General features: G+C 42.8%; 1 protein-coding gene across 2 annotated transcripts in view; it reads right to left on the bottom strand.

Moving 5' to 3' along the window:
• The window catches only part of FRMD4B (FERM domain containing 4B), a 196,963-nt gene that overhangs the window by 125,476 nt on the left and 51,175 nt on the right, over positions 1-20,312 (bottom strand). For both annotated transcript variants that reach the window (XR_009247327.1, XM_058678496.1), the window contains exons 2-4: positions 12,680-12,745; positions 9,954-10,048; positions 2,233-2,325 (exon numbers count right to left, since the gene is read on the bottom strand). Coding sequence is in view for 1 of the 2 variants with exons in the window: in XM_058678496.1 (XP_058534479.1) it covers positions 2,233-2,325; positions 9,954-10,048; positions 12,680-12,745 (254 nt within the window). In the remaining variant the exon portion in view is untranslated. The remainder of the gene's footprint in view (positions 1-2,232; positions 2,326-9,953; positions 10,049-12,679; positions 12,746-20,312) is intronic.

Below are 20,312 nucleotides of genomic sequence, written 5' to 3'. Positions count from 1 at the left end.
AGAAAAAGTAAGTTGCCAGGCAACTTAACCTATTTTCTTTTTTAAAGGGTTATTCATTTTTTAGATATTCATTAATTATTGATTTGAAATACAGAGTGACAGAAAGAGACACTTATCCTACATCTTATTTTCTTCTGTGCAGATGGAGGCCTGCAGGTGCAGGCTGGTAGAGAATCATTTTCACCTTTCATTCTGTCCTTTCATATACCTTGTAACGTTTATGATAATTCGGTGAAAGAAATGATCCTACACAATGTAAGACTGACAATTTACTGTTCCCCAACACTGCTTTAGTACTGATGCCTGCTTTTTCTCATGCCTGTTGGAGGTGGGTTTTTTTTTTTTTTTTCCATTTCCATGAGTAAGAGTGTTCACATTACATTCCTTCTAGGAAACTCTGGTGCTGTTCTCTTAGATTGCTCTGCACGTGTCCAACTGATGATATGTTCCTGGGAAAACCACTAAATGAACCTCGTTCCTGGGTTTTAGAAACAGGTTTCGGGCCCGGCGGCGTGGCCTAGTGGCTAAACTCCTCGCCTTGAATGTCCCCGGATCCCATATGGACACCGGTTCTAATCCCGGCAGCTCCACTTCCCATCCAGCTTCCTGCTTGTGGCCCGGGAAAGCAGTCGAGGACGGCCCAATGCTTTGGGACCCTGCACCCACATGGGAGACCCGGAAGAGGTTCCTGGTTCCCGGTTTCGGATCGGCACAGCACCAGCCATTGCGGCTCACTTGGGGAGTGAATCATCGGATGGAAGATCTTCCTCTCTGTCTCTCCTCCTCTCTGTATATCTGACTTTGTAATAAAATAAATAAATCTTAAAAAAAAAAGAAAGAAACAGGTTTCAACTGGTCAGAGAAACAATTTGAAGCCAAATTTCTAAGCCTAAATAAATAAATAAATAAAGCACAGAAAAAAACCTATTATGGAAATTGTCACTTTATTTTACTGAGCAGTGTCAGTCATGCTGTCGCAGGTAATTGCGAGTGAACGAGTGGATAGAAGATCTGTTTGTCTTTCTCTGTGTGCCTTTCAATTAAATAAAGCATTTTTTTTAAAAAGATGTTTTAAAATTGAATGTGATTTTGCCAGGCAATCTTAGTTAAAAACAGGAAAAAAACTCTCCAAAAGGAAAAAACATGAATCTTCTGCCTTTAGAACATGAAACAAACTACATTTGCATCACCACTGCAAAATTAAAATAATCTTAGAGTACAGAATCATTTCTCAGAGCACTCTTCCTTCATAGAAACAAGTCAGATTTTTGAGAAATCTATTGTCTTAGCTTATTTGATCCCATCTAGCTTTAGACTGGGAAAACAAACTTCAGCATGAAGTTTTTCATCAAGTTTGGGAGAGTATGGAGAAGAGGCCAGCACATCAGACAGGAATTTTTGGATCAATTCATGGTATTTTGTATCTTAAGTCAGGTAGGAGAACAAGGGTGTTACAATACTTTAAATTGTCATTTTTACCCTTCCCAAGAAGAGCTAGCTGGCTCTGAGAAATCACTAATCTAGTTAAATGTCTCCATTTCAGGTCATGATTAAATGACTAGTTCATAAAAAGCTCAGAGAACAGTTAGGATTCCTTTTATTATTTTCAGTGGTTTCTCTGCATGCAAACAGAATTCGGGTCTCTGTGTCATTAAGAAAATTCCTGAGCATTTTTGTTCCTCATTTATTCAAATTAAGGCATAAAACTGTACAAAATTTCAATTACTTCCAAGGTTCTAAAAAACATTATTCCTGAATGAAATGTAATAGCTAATGCTTGTCATATTTCAAATGATAAGAATCTGAAAAAGATGTTGAGTGAGAAACAGGTTTAATAGTAAACTATTGATCCAAGAGGCTTGAGGAATAAAGCAAAGGAAGGTGAATCTATCCTTCTAGTACAAAAGCCAGGTCTCCACGGCTGCAGTGGCTGCCCGGTTCCCGGACCAAGCTGAGAGAGAAGCTCTTTTACATACTACATTTTCAGCTTTTTCATTTTTAATACTTACAAAGAATTATAATTGAAACATAACTATATATACTTATGACATTTCCAATCCATGTATATACTGTGTGGTGGTTAGGTCAGGGTAATTGGTATGCACACGTTAATGATGTAAGAGGTCTTGTCTCTTACTATTCTCTACACTGATCACAAAAACGCTATTGAAAAGTCACAACAGGCAAACAGAAGTATGTTGGAGGATGCCAGGTGCAGCGACAGCTACTTACCGCACCGCGAAGTACAGAATGGTGGGGCCTTGTTTCTTGGGTAAGTCATGATCCAGCACTCGGTAATCTAACTGGAGCCAGTTCTGCTGACCTCTGTGAGACCAAAGAACAGGATTAAAGAGGAAGTCAGAGAAATTCAATAACACGGTGCTGGCAAAGCTGTGGGCGACCAGGTACTCTCACATACTGATAACAGGAGTACAACTTGGTGCTACAACTGCCCATTAAATCCACGCAGCCCTACTTTCAAAACTCCAAGAGCACCTGCCTCATAAGCAGCATCTCCAATGACATAAAATTGTGTACATAAAATGATCTCTACATGAAACTGCTCACTGGAGCATTATTCGTGATAGCAAAACCAACTAGGGCCCAATAGAGTATTTTAAAAAGATATTTAAAGCTGTACACTGAAATACAATATACCTGTAAGACAGCCTAGAAAGCCCTTTACAAACTTAATTTGAAAAATTCCCAAGATACAACATGAAAGGAAAAAGCAAGACACAGTATGGCAAGTACAGTATACTGCTGTTGTTTCAAAATAAAAAAGACACACATATGTACATGTACATGCTAAAAACACCCTTGAGATAAGAAATGGATAACATTTTATTAATCTTCAAATTCTTATTCATACGAAATGTTTTAGATAATCAAGAACACTGAGATCTTCTACTCTGTCTCTCCTCTCTGTAAATCTGCTTTTCCAAGAAAAATAAATACATCTTTAAAAAATGGTGGTGGGAAGGGAACTTTTTTGGCTTAGCAAAATCAAATGCACAAAAAACAGTATCACAGTTGTTTTTGAAAAAAGATTTATTTATTTGAAAAGCAGACACACACATACACACACACACACAGACACACACACACAGACACACACACACACACACACACATACACACACACACATACACACACACACACACACACACACACACACACACACACACAGATCGCAGATCCTCTGGCTGACTTCCTAAATGCCTACAACAACCGAGACTGGGCCAGGCAGAAGCCAGCAGCCAGGAACTCCATCCAGGTCTCTCACAGAGATGGCAAGACTCAGGTACCTGAGCCATCATCTATTGCTTTCCAGGTACAAGTGCAGAAATGTGATTGGGGATGGAGTGGCTGGGACTCCAGCACTTCCAAGTGGCAGCTTAGTCAGCCGGGCCACAATGCCTGCCCTACTGCTGTTTTATTTATTTACTTTTTAAGCACAGGATTGAATACTCTGACTGGGTGCTATTTCTGGGTATACCTCATGGACTAGCGCTAAGCATGCATTTGTTTATTTACTTTAGAACCTCAGCAAGTTCATGGGTATAAACAGCCCTGTCTAGCTTTCCACCTCTAGGGGATAAAAATGATTGATGACACTGGATTATTTAACAGACTTTTCCAAGGTTGTTCAACTAGTGCTTCTGTTTTAGACTATAAATTCCTAGAGGGCATGGTATTCATTTAATTTGCTCACAAAAGACTCAAGAATATGCCGATGGTAGTTTATTCAAGAACATACTAAAATCCACAATGGACCAGTATTTCTCCAACATATTTTGGTCTTCAATAAATAATTTGAAGACAAAAATCAGGAAATTTTATGAGGCATTCATTTGATGTAAGTAGATGAAAAAAGTAACATTACTGTTAGGATTAACAATATAATAATTATTGCTGTCTTTTGAGCAACTATTCTCACCACCCAAGCCATTTTTTTTAAAGAATTTATTATTATTATTATTATTATTATTATTATTATTTGAAATGTAGATTTTACAGGGAGAAAAACAGAGACAGAGGGGAAGGTTTTCCATCCTCTTATTCCATCCCCAGATGGTGGCAATGGTCAAAGCTGATCCTATCTGAAGCCAGGAACCAGGAGCTTCTCCAGAGTCTCCCATGTAGCTGTAGAGGCCTGAAGACTTAAGCCTTCCTATGCTGCTTTCCCAGGCCATAAGCAAGGAAGTGGATGGGAAGTTGGGCAACTAGGACATCAAGCGGCACCCATACGGGATTCTGGCACTACACACAGAGGATCAGCCGACTATGCCATAGCATTGGCTCAAAAACCCAGGACATTTTTTGAAACAGAGAATAAAACTCCTATGTTAAATCAGATTTCTCTTTTTAAAAACAATTTACTTAGGGCCTGGCGGCGTGGCCTAGCGGCTAAGGTTCTCGCCTTGAACGTCCCGGGATCCCATATGGGCGCTGGTTCTAATCCCGGCAGCTCTATTCCCCATCCAGCTCCCTGCTTGTGGCCTGGGAAAGCAGTCGAGGACGGCCCAAAGCTTTGGGACCCTGCACCCGCGTGGGAGACCCGGAGGAGGTTCCTGGTTCCCGGCTTCGGATTGGCGCAGCACCGGCCATTGCGGCTCACTTGGGGAGTGAATCATCAGACGGAAGATATTCCTCTCGGTCTCTCCTCTCTGTATATCCAGCTTTCCAATAAAAATAAATAAATCTTTAAAAAAAAAACAATTTACTTAAAGACAGAATTACAGAAAGAAAAAGAGACAGATATCTTCCATTTGCTTGTTCACTCCCCCAGACAGTTATTACAGCCAGGGCTGGGTCAGGCAGAGCAGCCAGGAGCTTCTTCCAAGTCTCCCTTGTAGGCGTGTAGGGCTCAGGCACTCGGGCCATCCTCTATTGCTTTCCTAGGCCATGATCATTGATTTGGAAGTGGAGCAGCTGGGACTGGAACTGGAGCCCACAGAAATCCTAGCATCACAGGCAGCTTTATCCGTTCCTTGACAATGTCAACCCAAGTCAGCTTTCATAATAACCTTTGCCTTGGTCTCTGTCACTTGCCAGCTGTAATGATGAGAAAAGCATGTCCCTAATTACAAGAAAGGCCTAATAATAACTCTCCCTAGCTTTCCGTGGAGGAATATTATATAAGCAGACATAAGTAACCTAAGGAAAGCATCAAAAAAGAGAAGAGACTGAAATTAAGAGCTTAGTAAACTGTATTTAATAAAATTAGGATATTGTTGATTTAAAGTCAGAATTCAATTTCAGAGATGGTCAAATATGTGATTTAAAATACTAAACACTATATAGTAACAGGTCTTAAAAATTTGTTTACAGAGAATAAGACCAATTTGGAATTGTCCTTCGTATTTTAGGTAGGAAAGATTTGGCATATTTTGAAAAGCATAATATGTATTTATATGAATTTGCATGAGCTAATGTCTACAATTGACAAATGCAGCATAAAGCAATTATGTGAACCACAGGTGCACACTCAAACCACTATTAAAAATGGATAAATAGTTTTAGATGTAGTTCTAGAAACAGAGAAAGCAAATGATTAATATTGGTGGCCCCTATGGGAGAAACTACAATGGCACTAACCTCACTTGTGATATTAAGTATTTTTGGAACATGATATTCATGAATACGTAAGATAAAATATTTTAAAAGTATATATTAGAAATGAGAAAGTCTATTGGTAATCCTACAACAGGAAAAACCCATAAGTTAAAAAAAAAGAACCCCCTAATTCTTTCACTGGGCTCTGACCCACAGTACCTAATGTTTATAACCTGATTTTCTCAATGGATCTAATATAATGTTATCACAGCCTTACAAGGATAGTCATCCTTCTTCATCAGGCTGGGCCGAGCAGGTATGGCAGAAGTTTCCTTTCCGGCTACAAGTTTATCAATGGAAGGCCTAAAACGCCAGGCCCATCCCAAGACACAGTGATCACAGGTCACATTTGCGTCGCAAAGCCTGTTTGTGTCTTCTCTGTAATCTAAGCTTACTCAGCAAAGCCCTTCAAACACGGGGATGACAAACAATGAAATGGGAGAAGGGATGGCTTACTGCTGCGGTGAACCCCAGGGCTGCGGCCTGGGGCGGGCCGTGGCTGCCCTCTAGGGGCCAGCACGTCTCTCTGCACCCAGAACTCGAGCAGGCCTCTGGGGTAAAAAGCCGAGAGGACGAGGCTCGGCTTTCCACCGCTGTTCGGTGACCTCGCTGCAGTCCGGTTGTCCACGCCTGGGGCCGCGGACTAGGATACAGACTGCTTTTACTGACAAAATGGCCCCTTTGGTTTAGCTTTACCCTTGTGTGAAGACGTTCACCAAAGGCCCCAGGCTTGAAAACCCAGGGACTCAAGCCAGAGGGGCTCGGGCACGGGAGGTTTCAGGGGATGGGGGAGGACAGGGAGTGCCGACAGAAAAGCACTTTCCCAAAATAGTCACCAGACAAAGAAAAGAACCGGGCCTGACACCAAGACATTCCAAGGAGACACCCTTTTAGGCATAAGCAATTTTCCAGGCCCGCTCCCCAGAAAGGTGGATGTGGCCAATTCCCCCCACCCCGGCTCCCTCCAACAAACCCAGCTCATACTTCTTCCGAAAATAAACACAGAGGGAGAGCCAGACGACATCTTCCCACACCAGTCATAATTCAGAAATAGACTGTCCACGGCAGGGGCGGTGTGGTGCGGGGGAGCCGGGGTTTCGGCGGGAAGGCTGTGACCTGTGAGACAGGCTGGGCAGGCCCTTCTTCTCACCCAGGAGCTCTGAGAGGAATCCCAGGGCGGAGGAGGAGGAGGAGGAGGAGGAGGACGACGACGACGACGACGACGACGACGACGACGACGACCCGGCCCGGGGCGCCGTGTGGTGGACGCTCCGTCATGCTACCAGCGTGCCCCGGAAACTCTCCCCTGTCCCGCCTCCCGTGAGCCTCGCCGCCTGAGGACCCCGGGGGCGGCGCCAGCAGTCATCGCGGTCTCCTTCCCAAGGCGCACCTGTACACAGGCCCCTGGCCCATCTCTGATTCCACGAGGGGGAGATGTACCCTGTTCATGACACCTCCCTGTATGCTACCCTCAAAATGCCTCGCCTTAGGCGCTGGGGCCGTGGCTAGCACGTTTAAGCCTCCCAATTCTGGTGTGAGTCTTGGATGCTCAGCTTCAGATCTAGCTCCCTGCTAACAGCCTGGGAAAGGAATAGAGGATGGCGCAAGTGTTTGGGCTCCTGCATCCACGTGGGAGATCTGGAGAAGAAAGATCTTGGCTTCCACAGCCCAGCTCCAAGCCTTGGCGGTCATGTGGGTAGTGAGCCAGTGGGTAAAGATTTCTATGTCTCTCTTACTCCCTCTAAATCTGCCTTTCCAATAAAAATAAATAAATCTTTGAAAAAGTGCCCTGCCTAGTATGCCAGTTCTCTCCTCTCCATTTGAGGTCTACCTGCCTTGTCAGGTCCAGTTTTAGTTTCCCACCTGTAGGAAGATCATTCAGCCCCACTGCAGGCTCCGGAGCATGCTGGCTGCCACAACACGGTGAGTGCCATAGATCCCATGTGACTTAACACTGTATAATTCCACTATCTTATTATAGGTGCTTTATGTAGAACATTCTACATAGGCATTGTGTCCAAGCTACAGACAAGCAGAGTGGGAGATGTTAAGGAACTGCCTGAGATCACATAGGTAACAAGATTCTTGGTCCCCAGTCTCCTTTTCAACCCTTATTCTGTATCCCTTTCCCTTCCTCTTCAAACTATAGCCGATCGATCGATCTATCTATCTATCTATCTATCTATCTATCTATCTATCTATCATCTACCTTTTGTTTCTTCAAAAACAAGCCATAAGAGTGAATCTCAACCCACTGCTGGACCTTTGCACAGGCTTTTATGGGAATGCCTCCCTAAACCGGTGCACAGCTAGTTCTTTTCCATTGCTTGTTACCTGGCCCACGTTGTCTAAAAAGTCCTTCCCCTCCAGCTATTCTTGCGGGTCATGCCTTATTTTATGTTATTTAGTGCATTTAGGATTTCTGGTATTTTCTTACTTTCTGTTTGCTTGTTTGGTTACACAACACTATTGCCATCCAAGTTCTTGTGTGTGTTGCTCATAGATGAATCCCTGGAGAACAATGCCTGCTCTTTGAGTACTCCAGAAATATTTATTGAATGAATAAATTACTCCAATGTTCATGTTCTTAACCTCTAATCTACTTGACCTCTCCCTAAATTACAGTTCTTAGAGCAATCACAACTTATACCATATAACTTAGCTATTATGCAGTTACGGTTTTATGTCCTATGCTATTTGCTGTTACTTCATTCACGTTCTGATTCAAGCCATGTGTGGGTGCCTGCTGAGTCACTGATCCACACGCACTGGTGTTGGCTTTGCAGCTGCAGCTGGGGTGCCATGGGCATCTACACCTGCTGCTTCGCCCAGTGGAGGTCACATCACATGATCTCTCCACTGCCCATTGGGGGAACAGACACTTCTGGGAATCCGAGTGAGGTGAGAGACGTCCTAGGTACTTTATTTAATTATTTTTCCTACTTTGCTGAACCCTATTCAAGAAATCTCAAAAAAAAAAAAAAAAAAAAAAAAAAAAAAAAAGAAATCTCTGAAGTCTAGAATCAACATTTTTAGGTTTTCCTAAAACCTGCTTTATGGCCTGCTGATACTTTTTTTAGGAGGTCTGAGGCTCAGAGCCTGCTCAGAAATAGAAATAATCAGAAGCCACAAAGTGTCACAAAATGAATGAATGCCTTCCTGAGATGACTTTACACCTGCTAAATGGAAGAACTGAAGAACAAAAATCCACTTAAATTGGAAGTGTTATGGAAAGAATGTGGTATTGCTTAGCCGTACTTGGCTTTCATACACATTTTCTTGAAAACTTAAGGAGTTCCTTGGAAGTGATCTCCAAAAAGAGGAAGAATTCCTTGGATATGTATTAAGTCACGTATAAGGAAGGCAAGGTGGCCCGTCACGAAACAGACACACACCCTAATAGACAAACATAGGAAATAGCCAGGAAGCCCAAACACATTTGCTTCCAAAGATTTTGAAATTCGTATGCATTAGTTTTGATATATTATCCCTACCTCATTTCATAGAAAATTTGAATTTCTGGCAGAAAACAATTTGATGAAACAACAAAAGCAAAAACTGAAGTAAAAGAAAAAGATAATAAAAACGCCACCTTAAACCCTAGGCCCATTCCACCTTAAGTTATAGACATCAATTGGTGAGAAATTTGTCTTTTTTCTTGTCACTAACACCAAAACATTAATTCAGTTTCAACACATGAGTGAATAACAACTAAATATTCTATCATGGATAATAAGTTAAACTAGCATGTACAATTAGTTTGATGATATCTGAAGATAGAATAATATTTTTAATCTTTTTTTTTGAAGATTTATTATTTTGATTACAAAGTCAGATATACAGAGAGGAGGAGAGACAGAGAGGAAGATCTTCCGTCCGATGATTCACTCCCCAAGTGAGCCGCAATGGCCAGTGCTACGCCGATCTGAAGCCGGGAACCTGGAACCTCTTCCAGGTCTCCCACACGGGTGCAGAGTCCCAAAGCTCTGCACCGTCCTCAACTGCTTTCCCAGGCCACAAGCAGGGAGCTGGATGGGAAGTAGAGCTGCCGGGATTAGAACCAGCGCCCATATGGGATCCCGGGATGTTCAAGGCGAGGACTTTAGCCACTAGTTCACGTTGCTGGACCCAATATTTTTAATCTTCAGTCAGTATTCCTTTTTTTCCCTCCATTTGTAATAGTCACAGGCAAAACATCTTGTATTAAGAATTCTTTATGTAAGTAAGACATAGTCTAATACATGGAGCATATTTCCCTTTTTGTTAATCATGAGTGACAACAAGTAGGAAGTCCAGGCAAAAGGTAAAGAATTGAAAGTTATTAAAACACTTACGTATCATCAATAAATGTTATTCCAAAGTATTCCTTTTCTTTCAGGTTGAAGTGTGAAGCCACAAGGTCCAGCAACTCTCGTGATAAAAGTTTGGGCTGCCAAAAATAAAAATCTGATTAGAAGCAATGTGGCTGCTCCCTTCTCTCAGTCTCTGTCTTTCTTACTGCTACTTCCTTTGTCTTCCACAAATAGCTTGAAACAGCTTTTGTTTGTTTGTTTATTTTTAAGTATCTGCTACCCACACTTCATTAGGCTGATCTAGTATAGACCATTCCTTAAGCACTATGGGAAGAAGAGATGGAAGTAGAAATATCAATGAGATATTTTCCTTTTCACATATTTGTGACTCAGCTGAGAATGTTATTCACTCATAAAGTTTTTTTCCCCTCTTTTTATTTACACAGGAGCACTCCACAGCATTTCTCAGCTTTCCTAGTTCACTAAACCATACAGCCCATTCTGCTCTGATAATGAGCATTGTTGCCTGTAATTGGCTCTGACCCTCCACCTCCAACGAGGGCCTCGGCTGCGAGTAAGATTGGCTCCCAGTCCTGAATTTTTAATTTTATTTTACTTTATTTTTATTGGAAAAACAGGCCAGAGTTACAGAGAGAAAGAGAGACAGAGAAAGATCCTTCACCTGCTGGTTCCTTCCCCAGATGGCCACAGTGGCTGGAGTTGGGCCTATCTGAAGCCAGAAATCAGGAGCCGGGAGTTTCCTGCGGGTCTCCCACACGGGTGCAGGGTCCCAAGGTGTTGGGCCATCCTCTACTGCTTTCCCAGGCCACAAGCAGGAAGCTGAATGGGAAGTGGAGCAGCTAGGACATGAACAAGCCTCCTACTGGGATCCTGGAGCTTACAAGGCGAGGATTTGGCCATTGAGCCATGCCACGGCATCCTCCTGGATTTTTTTTAAAGCATCAACAAATTTATTTAATTTCTAAGATGCTTAGTAATAATATTAGGGATCTTCAAAAAACTCAAGAAAAATGTTTCAGATTTTGAAAATTTACATGAATATTTTAATTCTATTTTTCATAACTGTATTTTTTTGAAAGGTGGTAAGAAAGACACAGAGCTCTCATCTGCTAGTTCACTTTTCAATGGCACACCTGACCAGGGTCTCCCATATGAGTAGCAGGAATCCAATTACTTGAGTCATCATGCTGCCTTGCCTCTCAGGGTCTGCATAGCAGGAAGCCAGAGTCAGCAGCCACAGCCAGACTCGAACCCAGGCACTCCAATGTAGGATATGGAAGTCTTAACTGTTGCTCCTGTATGAACTTTATGAAATACCCTTACAGGTTAGTATTTTGGAAGAAATGCTGTTTCATGTACAGCATGGTGTTAGTGACCAACAAAGATTATGAAATGCCTTGCGGCCCTTGTTATCTCTGATGTTACAAAAAGCTGCTGAAGTAACTTAGTGTAGTGGTGGCCAGTTGAGGAGGTACAGGACCTAAGGCTGTATAGTTAAGAAAGAACTAACAAGCGATAATCATAAAAATCATAAGATCATTGGATCCTTACAGGAACTCTATGACGCAGGGCTTTTAAGTTCTCTTTTACAGACAAGCCAACCAAGGCCATGAGAGATGGAGCATCTTGCTTGACGAAATACTTTTAGGAAGGGCAGGGATTTGAACCTAGTTCTGTCACAATCCAAACCCAAGCATTTTATTCCTCAAAACGGAGTAACTCTATATAGTCTACTGAACATCACCATCATAAATTAAACTCCCAAGTAAAAGAAGCGTCTAGGAGCTTCTGGGAAGCACTGCCTGAGGGGGAAGCAGCATGGTTTCAGCTTTAGCCAGAAGGTTCAGAATGACAGCTAACATTGGCTTTGTATCACAGGCATGGGAAGGGCAGGAGGATTACAGGAGGATATGTTAGAGGGTTTGCTTTTGAACCTCAAACAGATTAAGACCCATTATGATGGGTTGAGGGTTGGATCTTAACTGCTGGGGTAGACTAAAAAAACGAAAATAAAGACATAGGAAAAGGAAAGAAGCAGACAGACATCTAGACCAAAAGGTCTACTCTAGTGAATCTACTGTTGACGGTACTATTTTCACTCTAATTGATGTCTAAGCATAGTGACTGGGGACAAGCCTCAGAAGGGAGAAGAATTTAGGTTCTGGTCTAAGGAGAATGCTAGTTTAGCTATAGGTGTGGTCTGTCTGTGGGAACTTCCATAGTTAAGACTCTTGGTCCAGGGTGTTGTGTGAATGGAAGAGTAGTCTTGAAAACGGAAATAAAAACACTCATACCATGCCATGGATTTCACAAGGACATTTCAGTCACATATGCTCTCAAGCTTGACTTTACTGGAATTCTATGAGAAATGCTATGTGGCAGATCACAGTGAGTGCAGCTGGATGTTTCACTTGCACAGTCATTGAACTGGGAAGTGGCAGAATGCAGCTTCTCACCTCACCATGGCCTTTACAGGGAATTGTTACGGTCCTCAGTTTGCCCTCCAGCAGACCACAGAAGTAGAGCCACATGCCCAGGGTCACAGCTGAGACGAGAGCTCAGGAGTCCAAATTCATGTCACCAGCCTATATGACTCTGCCATACAGACCAAGTGCCCTGACCTTGAAGTGATCTTTTCTCATTGGCATTGAGACACAGAGGAGTGAGTGGTAGGAATGCTAACCAGGAGGCACAGACGGGGAGCCGGAGGAGGGGAGGGGAGGTTGTCTCAGGTGGGCACCACCTACCTGCACCAGTAGTTCCAGTCTCCTGTCATCCAGGAGGTGCACCTGGCAGTGCCTGCCTTCCGTCATCTGTGGGGACAAAGACAGCAAGCATGATGTTAGGGCTGGCCTTTGAACTCACTCTATGCCTTAGGTCACATGGGATACACTTGGCCAAAAATGGCTTCATTCACGAGTTCATCAACAGATTTATGGCAGGGCACTAACTTGCATTTAAAAAGAGAAGAAAAGAAGGAAAAACAAAAGCCCCTCAATATAGTGCCAGTTTAAACAAATGTGTGAAATTAACCAGGAAAAGCAACCTCTTTCTCAGAGGAAATGACCATGTTTTTCCACAAATCAATATTTTACTTTTCAAAGAAAAGTTCCTTCATTCCTGGATGTATTTTGATGAATACAATCTATGCATTCTTATACAAGAACAAAACAGAACACTTTCCAAAAATAGAGGGAAACTTTTAACCACTTTTTAGTTAGCATTCCTTCACTGACAATGCATAGTCAAGTTCAGGTTAGTCCATACATTTCTAGTTGATTTTAACTTTTTATCACTTAAAGTTATAACATTGGGAAATAATTTTTTTAAAAGATTTATTTATTTTTATTGGAGAAGCAGATTTACAGTGAGGAGAGACAGAGGGAAAGATTTTTCATTTGCTGGTTTACTCCCTAGTGGTTGCAAGAGTCAGAGCAGAGCAGGAGCCAGGAGCCATCCTCCAACATGATTGCAGGATTCCAAGGACTTAAGCCATCCTCTACATCATTCTCATGCCGTAAGTAGAGAGCTGGAATGGAAGTGGAGCAACCAGGTCACAAATCAGTGTCTATACGGATGCCAGTGCCTGAAGGTGGAGGATTAGCCTGTTAAACCACAACACCAGCACCAGGAAATAATCTTCTGAATATTTAAATAACACACAGAATGCAAATATTTCCTCTTAATTAACTCCTTCTGCAAACCAGTTTATCTATGGAAATCATCACCCTGTCAGTTTGAAGAAAATCCTTGCAGACCACTTTTAAAAAATCATTTTCAAAATCAACATTTTCATATTATATTGTATGTATTGTTTTGTAAATGGAATATTTTGAAGTATATCTACATATACATATATGAATATGTATATGGATATATTCATCCTCAAGTGAGTCTTACATGCACTGTTTTGCTTATTTCTTTTGAAAGATTATGACTAAATTTCATTTATTTGAAATACAGAGAGAGCGCGCTAAAGAAAAAGAGAGATCTCCCATAATCTGAGTCAACAGCAAATGGCTGTAACAGCTAGGGCTGCACTCTGCTGAAGGCAAGAGTTTCAATCTGGGTTTCCCACATGGGTTGCTGGGAACCAGTTGCTTAAACCATCACCTCCACCTTTCAGGTCTGAAAGCTGCAGTTAGGATCTGGAGCACCCCACTTGTGCTTCAACCACCAGGCCAAATGCTTGTCATTCATTGACTCTTGTTTATTTTTGTTTTGTTTGTTTGTTTTTTTAATTCAGCATTTCTTGGAGATCTTTGCAATGTCAACACAGTAACATTTCTTTGTTTGGAAATATTCTATATCACAATAACAATCAGTGAGATAACAAGTTAGCCAACCTCCCATCCGGAAACTCCGAGGCTATGTCTAGTCTTGAGCTGTTACGAGCAATGTTACCAGGAACTTTACACATCCAACATTGTTCACTCATGTGGCATTTTTGGGTCTCATCTGAAAAGCATGAGCAGTATCTCTCAGCTGTTTTATGACTGTAGACCTGGATTTTCAGACATACATAACCTCAACTTAAGAAATTAGCCTTCATTACTGACCACCAAGTGTATGCTCAGAATTGTACTATGTATTTTAAAATTTCATTTTATTATTTCTAAGCTGCACAGTTACCTTTTAAATATCCTTGTGAAGAAAATATACTTTTTAAAGCACCAGGTAACAGGTCTGAGAAGTGAACTAACTTGCACAGGAAGGCTAAGCCGGGTACACTGCCGTACAATTGGCTCTGTTACCTTGTAGAAATTATATAACCCTTCCGCACCTCATTAAAAAAAAAAAGCCCTAACAGCTTTTGATCTGATACCTGACACTGAGGTCCACAAATAAGACAGTTCCTATTTGCTTGGAAACTGGCTGGCAACTAATCTCTTCTGTAATTTGAACATTCTCACATTTAAAATAAACAGTTTTCATGGGAGGAATGTCAGTTAGCTTATTTTAAAGAAGATAAATGACAGGTAAAGTTAAGAAGTCAACAGACAAGCACATGACAGGAAAATCCTACAAAACAAAGCAGGGTCACTGGTGCCTCCTGTGAACCTGGCACATAGGTGGGCTTTCACATAACACGAATCAGCCTATTTCTGAGCACATTCTATATTCCAGCTACGGCACTCAGCACTTTCCAGGTATAACTTTGTGAGGCTCACATAAGATATATGCTCTCACTGTTCTAATCTTACAGTCGAAACCAAGAGCCAAGAGGTTACTAAATTTCATGGCCTGCAGAATCAGACCCAGACCCAAGTTCTTAACCATACCACAATATGCATGGTGAAAAGTTAAGGGAAAGTACAAAACACCCGGTTCATTTTTAATGGATTAGATGACTGGATGAGAAAGAGAAAAATGTACCAGGAAACAGGCATGAAAATTCCCTTCACTGCAATTCTTGGGCGGAGGGGTGGTGGTGGTGAGTTTGGAAAGGGGAGGATCAGCTGAGTAAGAAGCAGTTAATGTTTGGAATCTAGAGAAAGAAAGAATCCTAGGCTTATTTCAGATACAAGAAAACTAATGAACCGACATCCCAAAACCACACAGCTTTAGGATGCCGGATTTACGATTGTTGTCCTGAGTGTAAATGACATCTACGAAGTCGAGCAAGGAATAAACATCATCTGCTTCAAACGAACTGCCGATTTCTTAAAAAATCAAAAAGCAAAACTGAACCAAACAACGTTGTAACATGAGGGGGAAAATAATCAAAGTGGCCTTCCAGAGATGCTCCATCTTCCCCAGTGCTGTCCCTTCTCATTTTAACTACAGGCGTCGTATCTCAAAGGAGCTATCCACACAGCACAATGCGACTCTAAATACAGAATAACGTTGGCACCCCGCAGATGTCAAAGGAACAGAGAGGGCCTCGGAAGGTTCATGGGAAATGTCCCTTAGCTTTTAATTTCAGTTTTCCGTGAACACCTTTGATGCTCCTCAGAACTGACCACCAGCCTGTAGCCGCTGAGAGCAGCAATGCCTCACATAAAATAATGTTATCTTTAAAATATTCTCTTTGGAAAGCCTCTCACAGCCTCCACTGAGACGTGACGCATCTGCAGTTACCTCCTCCTCCCCACTTGAGCCCAAGAATTTGGAGGTGACAGGTGTGTGTGTGTGTGTGTGTGTGTGTGTGTGTGTAAGATAAAGGCTCCCACCTCAGTTTGTGGCTGCCCTGTGTTTGCTCCTCAGCGCAGGTCCTCAGCACACAGCTGCTGACGGCTATAGGAAGTCTGTCCCTCTTTGTCCCTGGTCAGATGGTCAAAGGAGGAAGAACAGCAGGGAAGTGAGAACCGGCTATAGGCCAGCCCTCCAGTGGGGCACCCCTTAGTCGGGTTCGAGTGTGTATGAGGCTGCACCCCTGGCCCTGACTTAGGAGATGAGTGACATGAGTGGGTTTGTGGGTCTGGCACCGTAGCCTAGCAGTTAAAGTACTCACTTTACACACACCAGGATCCCATATGGGCACCAGTTCTAATCCCGGCAGCTCCACTTCCCATCCAGCTCCCTGCTTATGGCCTGGGAAAGCATTTGAAGACGGCCCAAACTCTTGGGACCCTGCACCCTTGTGGGAGACCTAGAAGAGGCTCCTGGGTCCTGGCTTCAGATTGGCTCAGCTCTGGCCATTGTGCTTACTTGGAAAGTAAATCAGTGCATGGAAGATCTTCCTCTCTGTCTCTCCTCGCTGTATATCTGAGTTTGTAATAAAAATAAATAAATCTTAAAAAAAAAAAAGAGTGGGTTTGTAAGAAACTGGAAAGCAATGATAGGCCCGTGTGGAAACACAAAGGATAACCAGGAAATAAACACCAACAGGAAATAAACACCAGGAGAAACAACCAGAAGTTCAGCCCGATTGGATTCTGCTTTAGTTGTTCTTTGGAACACAGAAGTAGGAAAGCGTGGTCAGGAAGCAGTTAGTCTTGTTTTTGCTGTCTCTCTGTCCCCTTCCCTTTTGGACTTTCCTGAAAGCTTTGCATGAGAAAGCCTCCTTCACAGATATAGTGACTTCTGTGCTTTCACGGGAAGACCCACCCAGAATCCATGCAGCCACGTGGATGTGTGCAAGACCAGCGCTCACGCCCAGTTCCACACTCTCCATGGTGCCCTGCGATGGTGGAGCTCCACTGGGCAACGGGAGCCAGGCCTTCCACATACCTGCTGAATCTCTTCAAGTCTTTGCTGAGCAATTGTCTCCTGGCGTCTCACGCCACCCAGTGGAGGATCTGTCATCTTACTCTCGCTGACCTTGTCCAGGTGATCCAACACCTCACCCCTATTTCTATAGCATCTGCCTTGGCCCTAACACAGCAGCCACGCTGGCCTTCCTTTCTTGCTCAATGTAAGTCCTTCTTCCTTTCTTCCTGGTTGGGGCTCGCATATACCATCCCCTCTGCCCAGAATGCTGCTCCCAGGTCCTCACACGACTGGGCTGATTTCACCTCTTTCAGATCTTACATCACACAAGGGCATTTCAGGGACATCTTCCTTGTCTTCAGTCTAAGGAGGAGCGTGGGTTCTCTCTACCACGTAACGCTGCTTTATTTTCCTTGACAGCTATTATTTCTTATTTATTTGTTTGCTTACCTTTCTCTGTCTTTTACAATTAATGTGAGGGTTCCTGGGGGAAGCTGGCCTTGACTGCTTTGTTCCCTACTATATCTCCATGGCCCAATACAGGGTAAACAAAGGGTCTGTCCGGATTTGCAAGCTAAGGACCTCCTGCTCAGAATCAAGAGCTGTTAAGCTGAGGCACAGTCACAGATGGTTTCAGTTGACAGGAGAATCCAAAATGACAGATCCCAAATCTTGGCCCAGAAAAACTGATACTCCCCCTAAACAGATCTTGTACCTATTGAGTTTCTCATCAGATGGGATATTCTGGAGGAATCAGAGAGAGGGAGGAGGATGCATCTAGGACATTCTCACTCTGGGATCTATTGAGTGGACGGAGTTTTATGTTTCACCCAAATGATGTCAATCCCAGTTGAACAGGGCCCCTTTATATCATTGCTGGGTGTTGAGTGAATATGAGCGATTGACACCGTGTTCAGAGAATGACACAGATGTCTCCAAATGGACTCCGCTGTGATTTTCCTTCAAGTTCTTTCAAGGCCGAATCTGCCCTCCGTACATGGAGTCTCTGGGCACTTCTTTTGGAACAGCCAATACGCAACTCTCTGAGCTTTCTGTTAAGCATCTTCTTTACGTTACATGAGTGCTGGGCACTTCACGTTTGTATGTGCCTGTTGCATACTGACAACAACCCCAGGGGGTGGGAAGTGTTGTTATTTAGACATTACTGAGGACAACAGCAAAAGCGCAGCCATGTGAAGCTGGTTCTTAAATGGCAGTACTGCCATGATGAGGGGTGGAATCTCACAGTCTGCCAGGGTAGGATTGGGGTGATTTCCTTGCAGGTGCACTGAAAGTGGAGGGGAGAGAGAGAGAGAGAGAGAGAGAGACAGTGAGAGAGGAAGAAAGACAAGCAGTGTAAAAGACACAAAGGAATAAATGAGTGGGTGGGTAAGGTGGTAGAATAAGAGAGAAGGGGAGAATTCAGTTTGCCAAAGACGAAATTGAGTACTTGAGTTATCTGCTTTAGGAATAAAAAGTTTAAAAACAGTCATAGCTGCTGATCATGTGCCGGGCACCATCCCAAGTTCTTATACTTAACTGGGCCATTGAGATTAATTTTCATAACATTGGGAGGTAGATTCCATATCCAGCCTCATTTTGTGGATGAGAAAAGGTCAATGAATGGCCTTGTCCCACAAAGTCTCAGAGCTGGAAGGAGGGGAAGTCAAAGCCAGGTGTTTTGGATCCAGAATTTGGGTTCTGAACTGTTCAGTTACACCACTTCTGCTCCTAAGTATTTTGTATCTGCTATCTTACATTTGAAATCCTACAGAAGTTAGGCATTCAACAAAACATTCTGAGGGCAAAGGACAACACTGTTCTGGAAAAGAGGGCTCTAGATTCAACAAAATAGAATAGGCTGCTTTGAGAAAGAACAGAAGCAGAGCCAGGTTCTTGCACTCACCATCCCTGGGCCTTCTCCGGGCTCTCATTAAAGAAAAAGGGGCAGGGCTGAACAGGGTGCCTATGACTACTATTTGTTTTCACTGATCTTCACCTATCGGGCTGCTTCTCTGGCTCTCTCATGCTTCTACGGACATTTGGCATGCGAAATGCTATTTTTTCAGTTATTCTGGGCCTAAGATTACTCTGGGCTTAAGATGGGGTTTAGCACACAATATCATTAATTCAGTGTGGAAAGATGCTGGATCACGTGTGCGTACATCCCTTCAGCTAGTATTTGCTGAGTTCTTTCCAGGCTCAGGGACTGCCCTCGGTGCTAATATGCAACAGCAGCTGACACCAACCAGGCCACTCTGTCAGGAAACCTCAACATGACTGACATTTATGCTGGGCACAGCCCTGTGCCTTACAGGCATCACTCCTTATCTCTCCCCACTGTGTGTCATCCCTCATTGTGACACCAAACAACACAGTCAAAAATCCCCTGAGGAACAAAATCATTCTGGGTTGTCACTGCTCCAGAGAACACTGCTAACGAGAAAAAGCTATTAACAAAGTTCTTCAGATGACAGAAAAAAAAAGGGGGGGGGCTCTGAAATGCAGAATAGAAAGAACTAGAATATAGGACATGTGTAAAATGCACTTCTCCCTATCCAGGAAGCTCAAGAAATGAAGAAATTGATGGAGAAAACTTCGATTGGACCACAGCTCTTGTCAGGTGGCTTCCAGAGGAGCCTGGAGGGCTAACCCAGTATTCTGGATCTTAGCATTCAACAGCAGGCTCCTCTCTGCCTGGCAGACACTAAAGGAAAGCAAACAAGAAAGGCTAGCCAGTGGGTGACATACATTCCTACCAATCAATTCCAGCCAGCTCTGGGCAGACATTCTCTGGGGATGGCATTATCAGATGCTAGCCTGCTATCATAAAGCTGCTGAAAAGAGAAGTCAAGTTGCAATGGAGGAAAGAAACAACAGAACCATTTACGAACTCTGGAGCTGAAGGCCGTCAGGAGACATTAACTGGTGCCAATGAGACATGCATAGGATTTAGAGTCACTATGCTTGTATTTGTGCCTTAGCTCTGGGGTCTGAACATTCCAGTATCTCTCTAAATCTCACTTATTTTATTTTATTTTTTTATTTTTTTTAATTTTTTAAAATCTCACTTTTTACCCCCTAAGAAATGGGAATAAGAATCATTGTCACTTAGCTTTGTCTTTTTTATTACAGTAGTTTGGACCCAAAACCTACCTCCAAGGATCAGATGATAACACATTGCCACTAACACATTCATTACATTTTTTTTAAAGTTTTTTTTTTTTT

The sequence above is a fragment of the Ochotona princeps genome, chromosome 21 (genome assembly GCF_030435755.1).
Source record: "Ochotona princeps isolate mOchPri1 chromosome 21, mOchPri1.hap1, whole genome shotgun sequence".
Taxonomy (NCBI): Eukaryota; Metazoa; Chordata; class Mammalia; order Lagomorpha; family Ochotonidae; genus Ochotona; species Ochotona princeps.
Note: the sequence above shows the minus strand (reverse complement) of the source record. Positions and strands in the feature narration are given on the sequence as shown.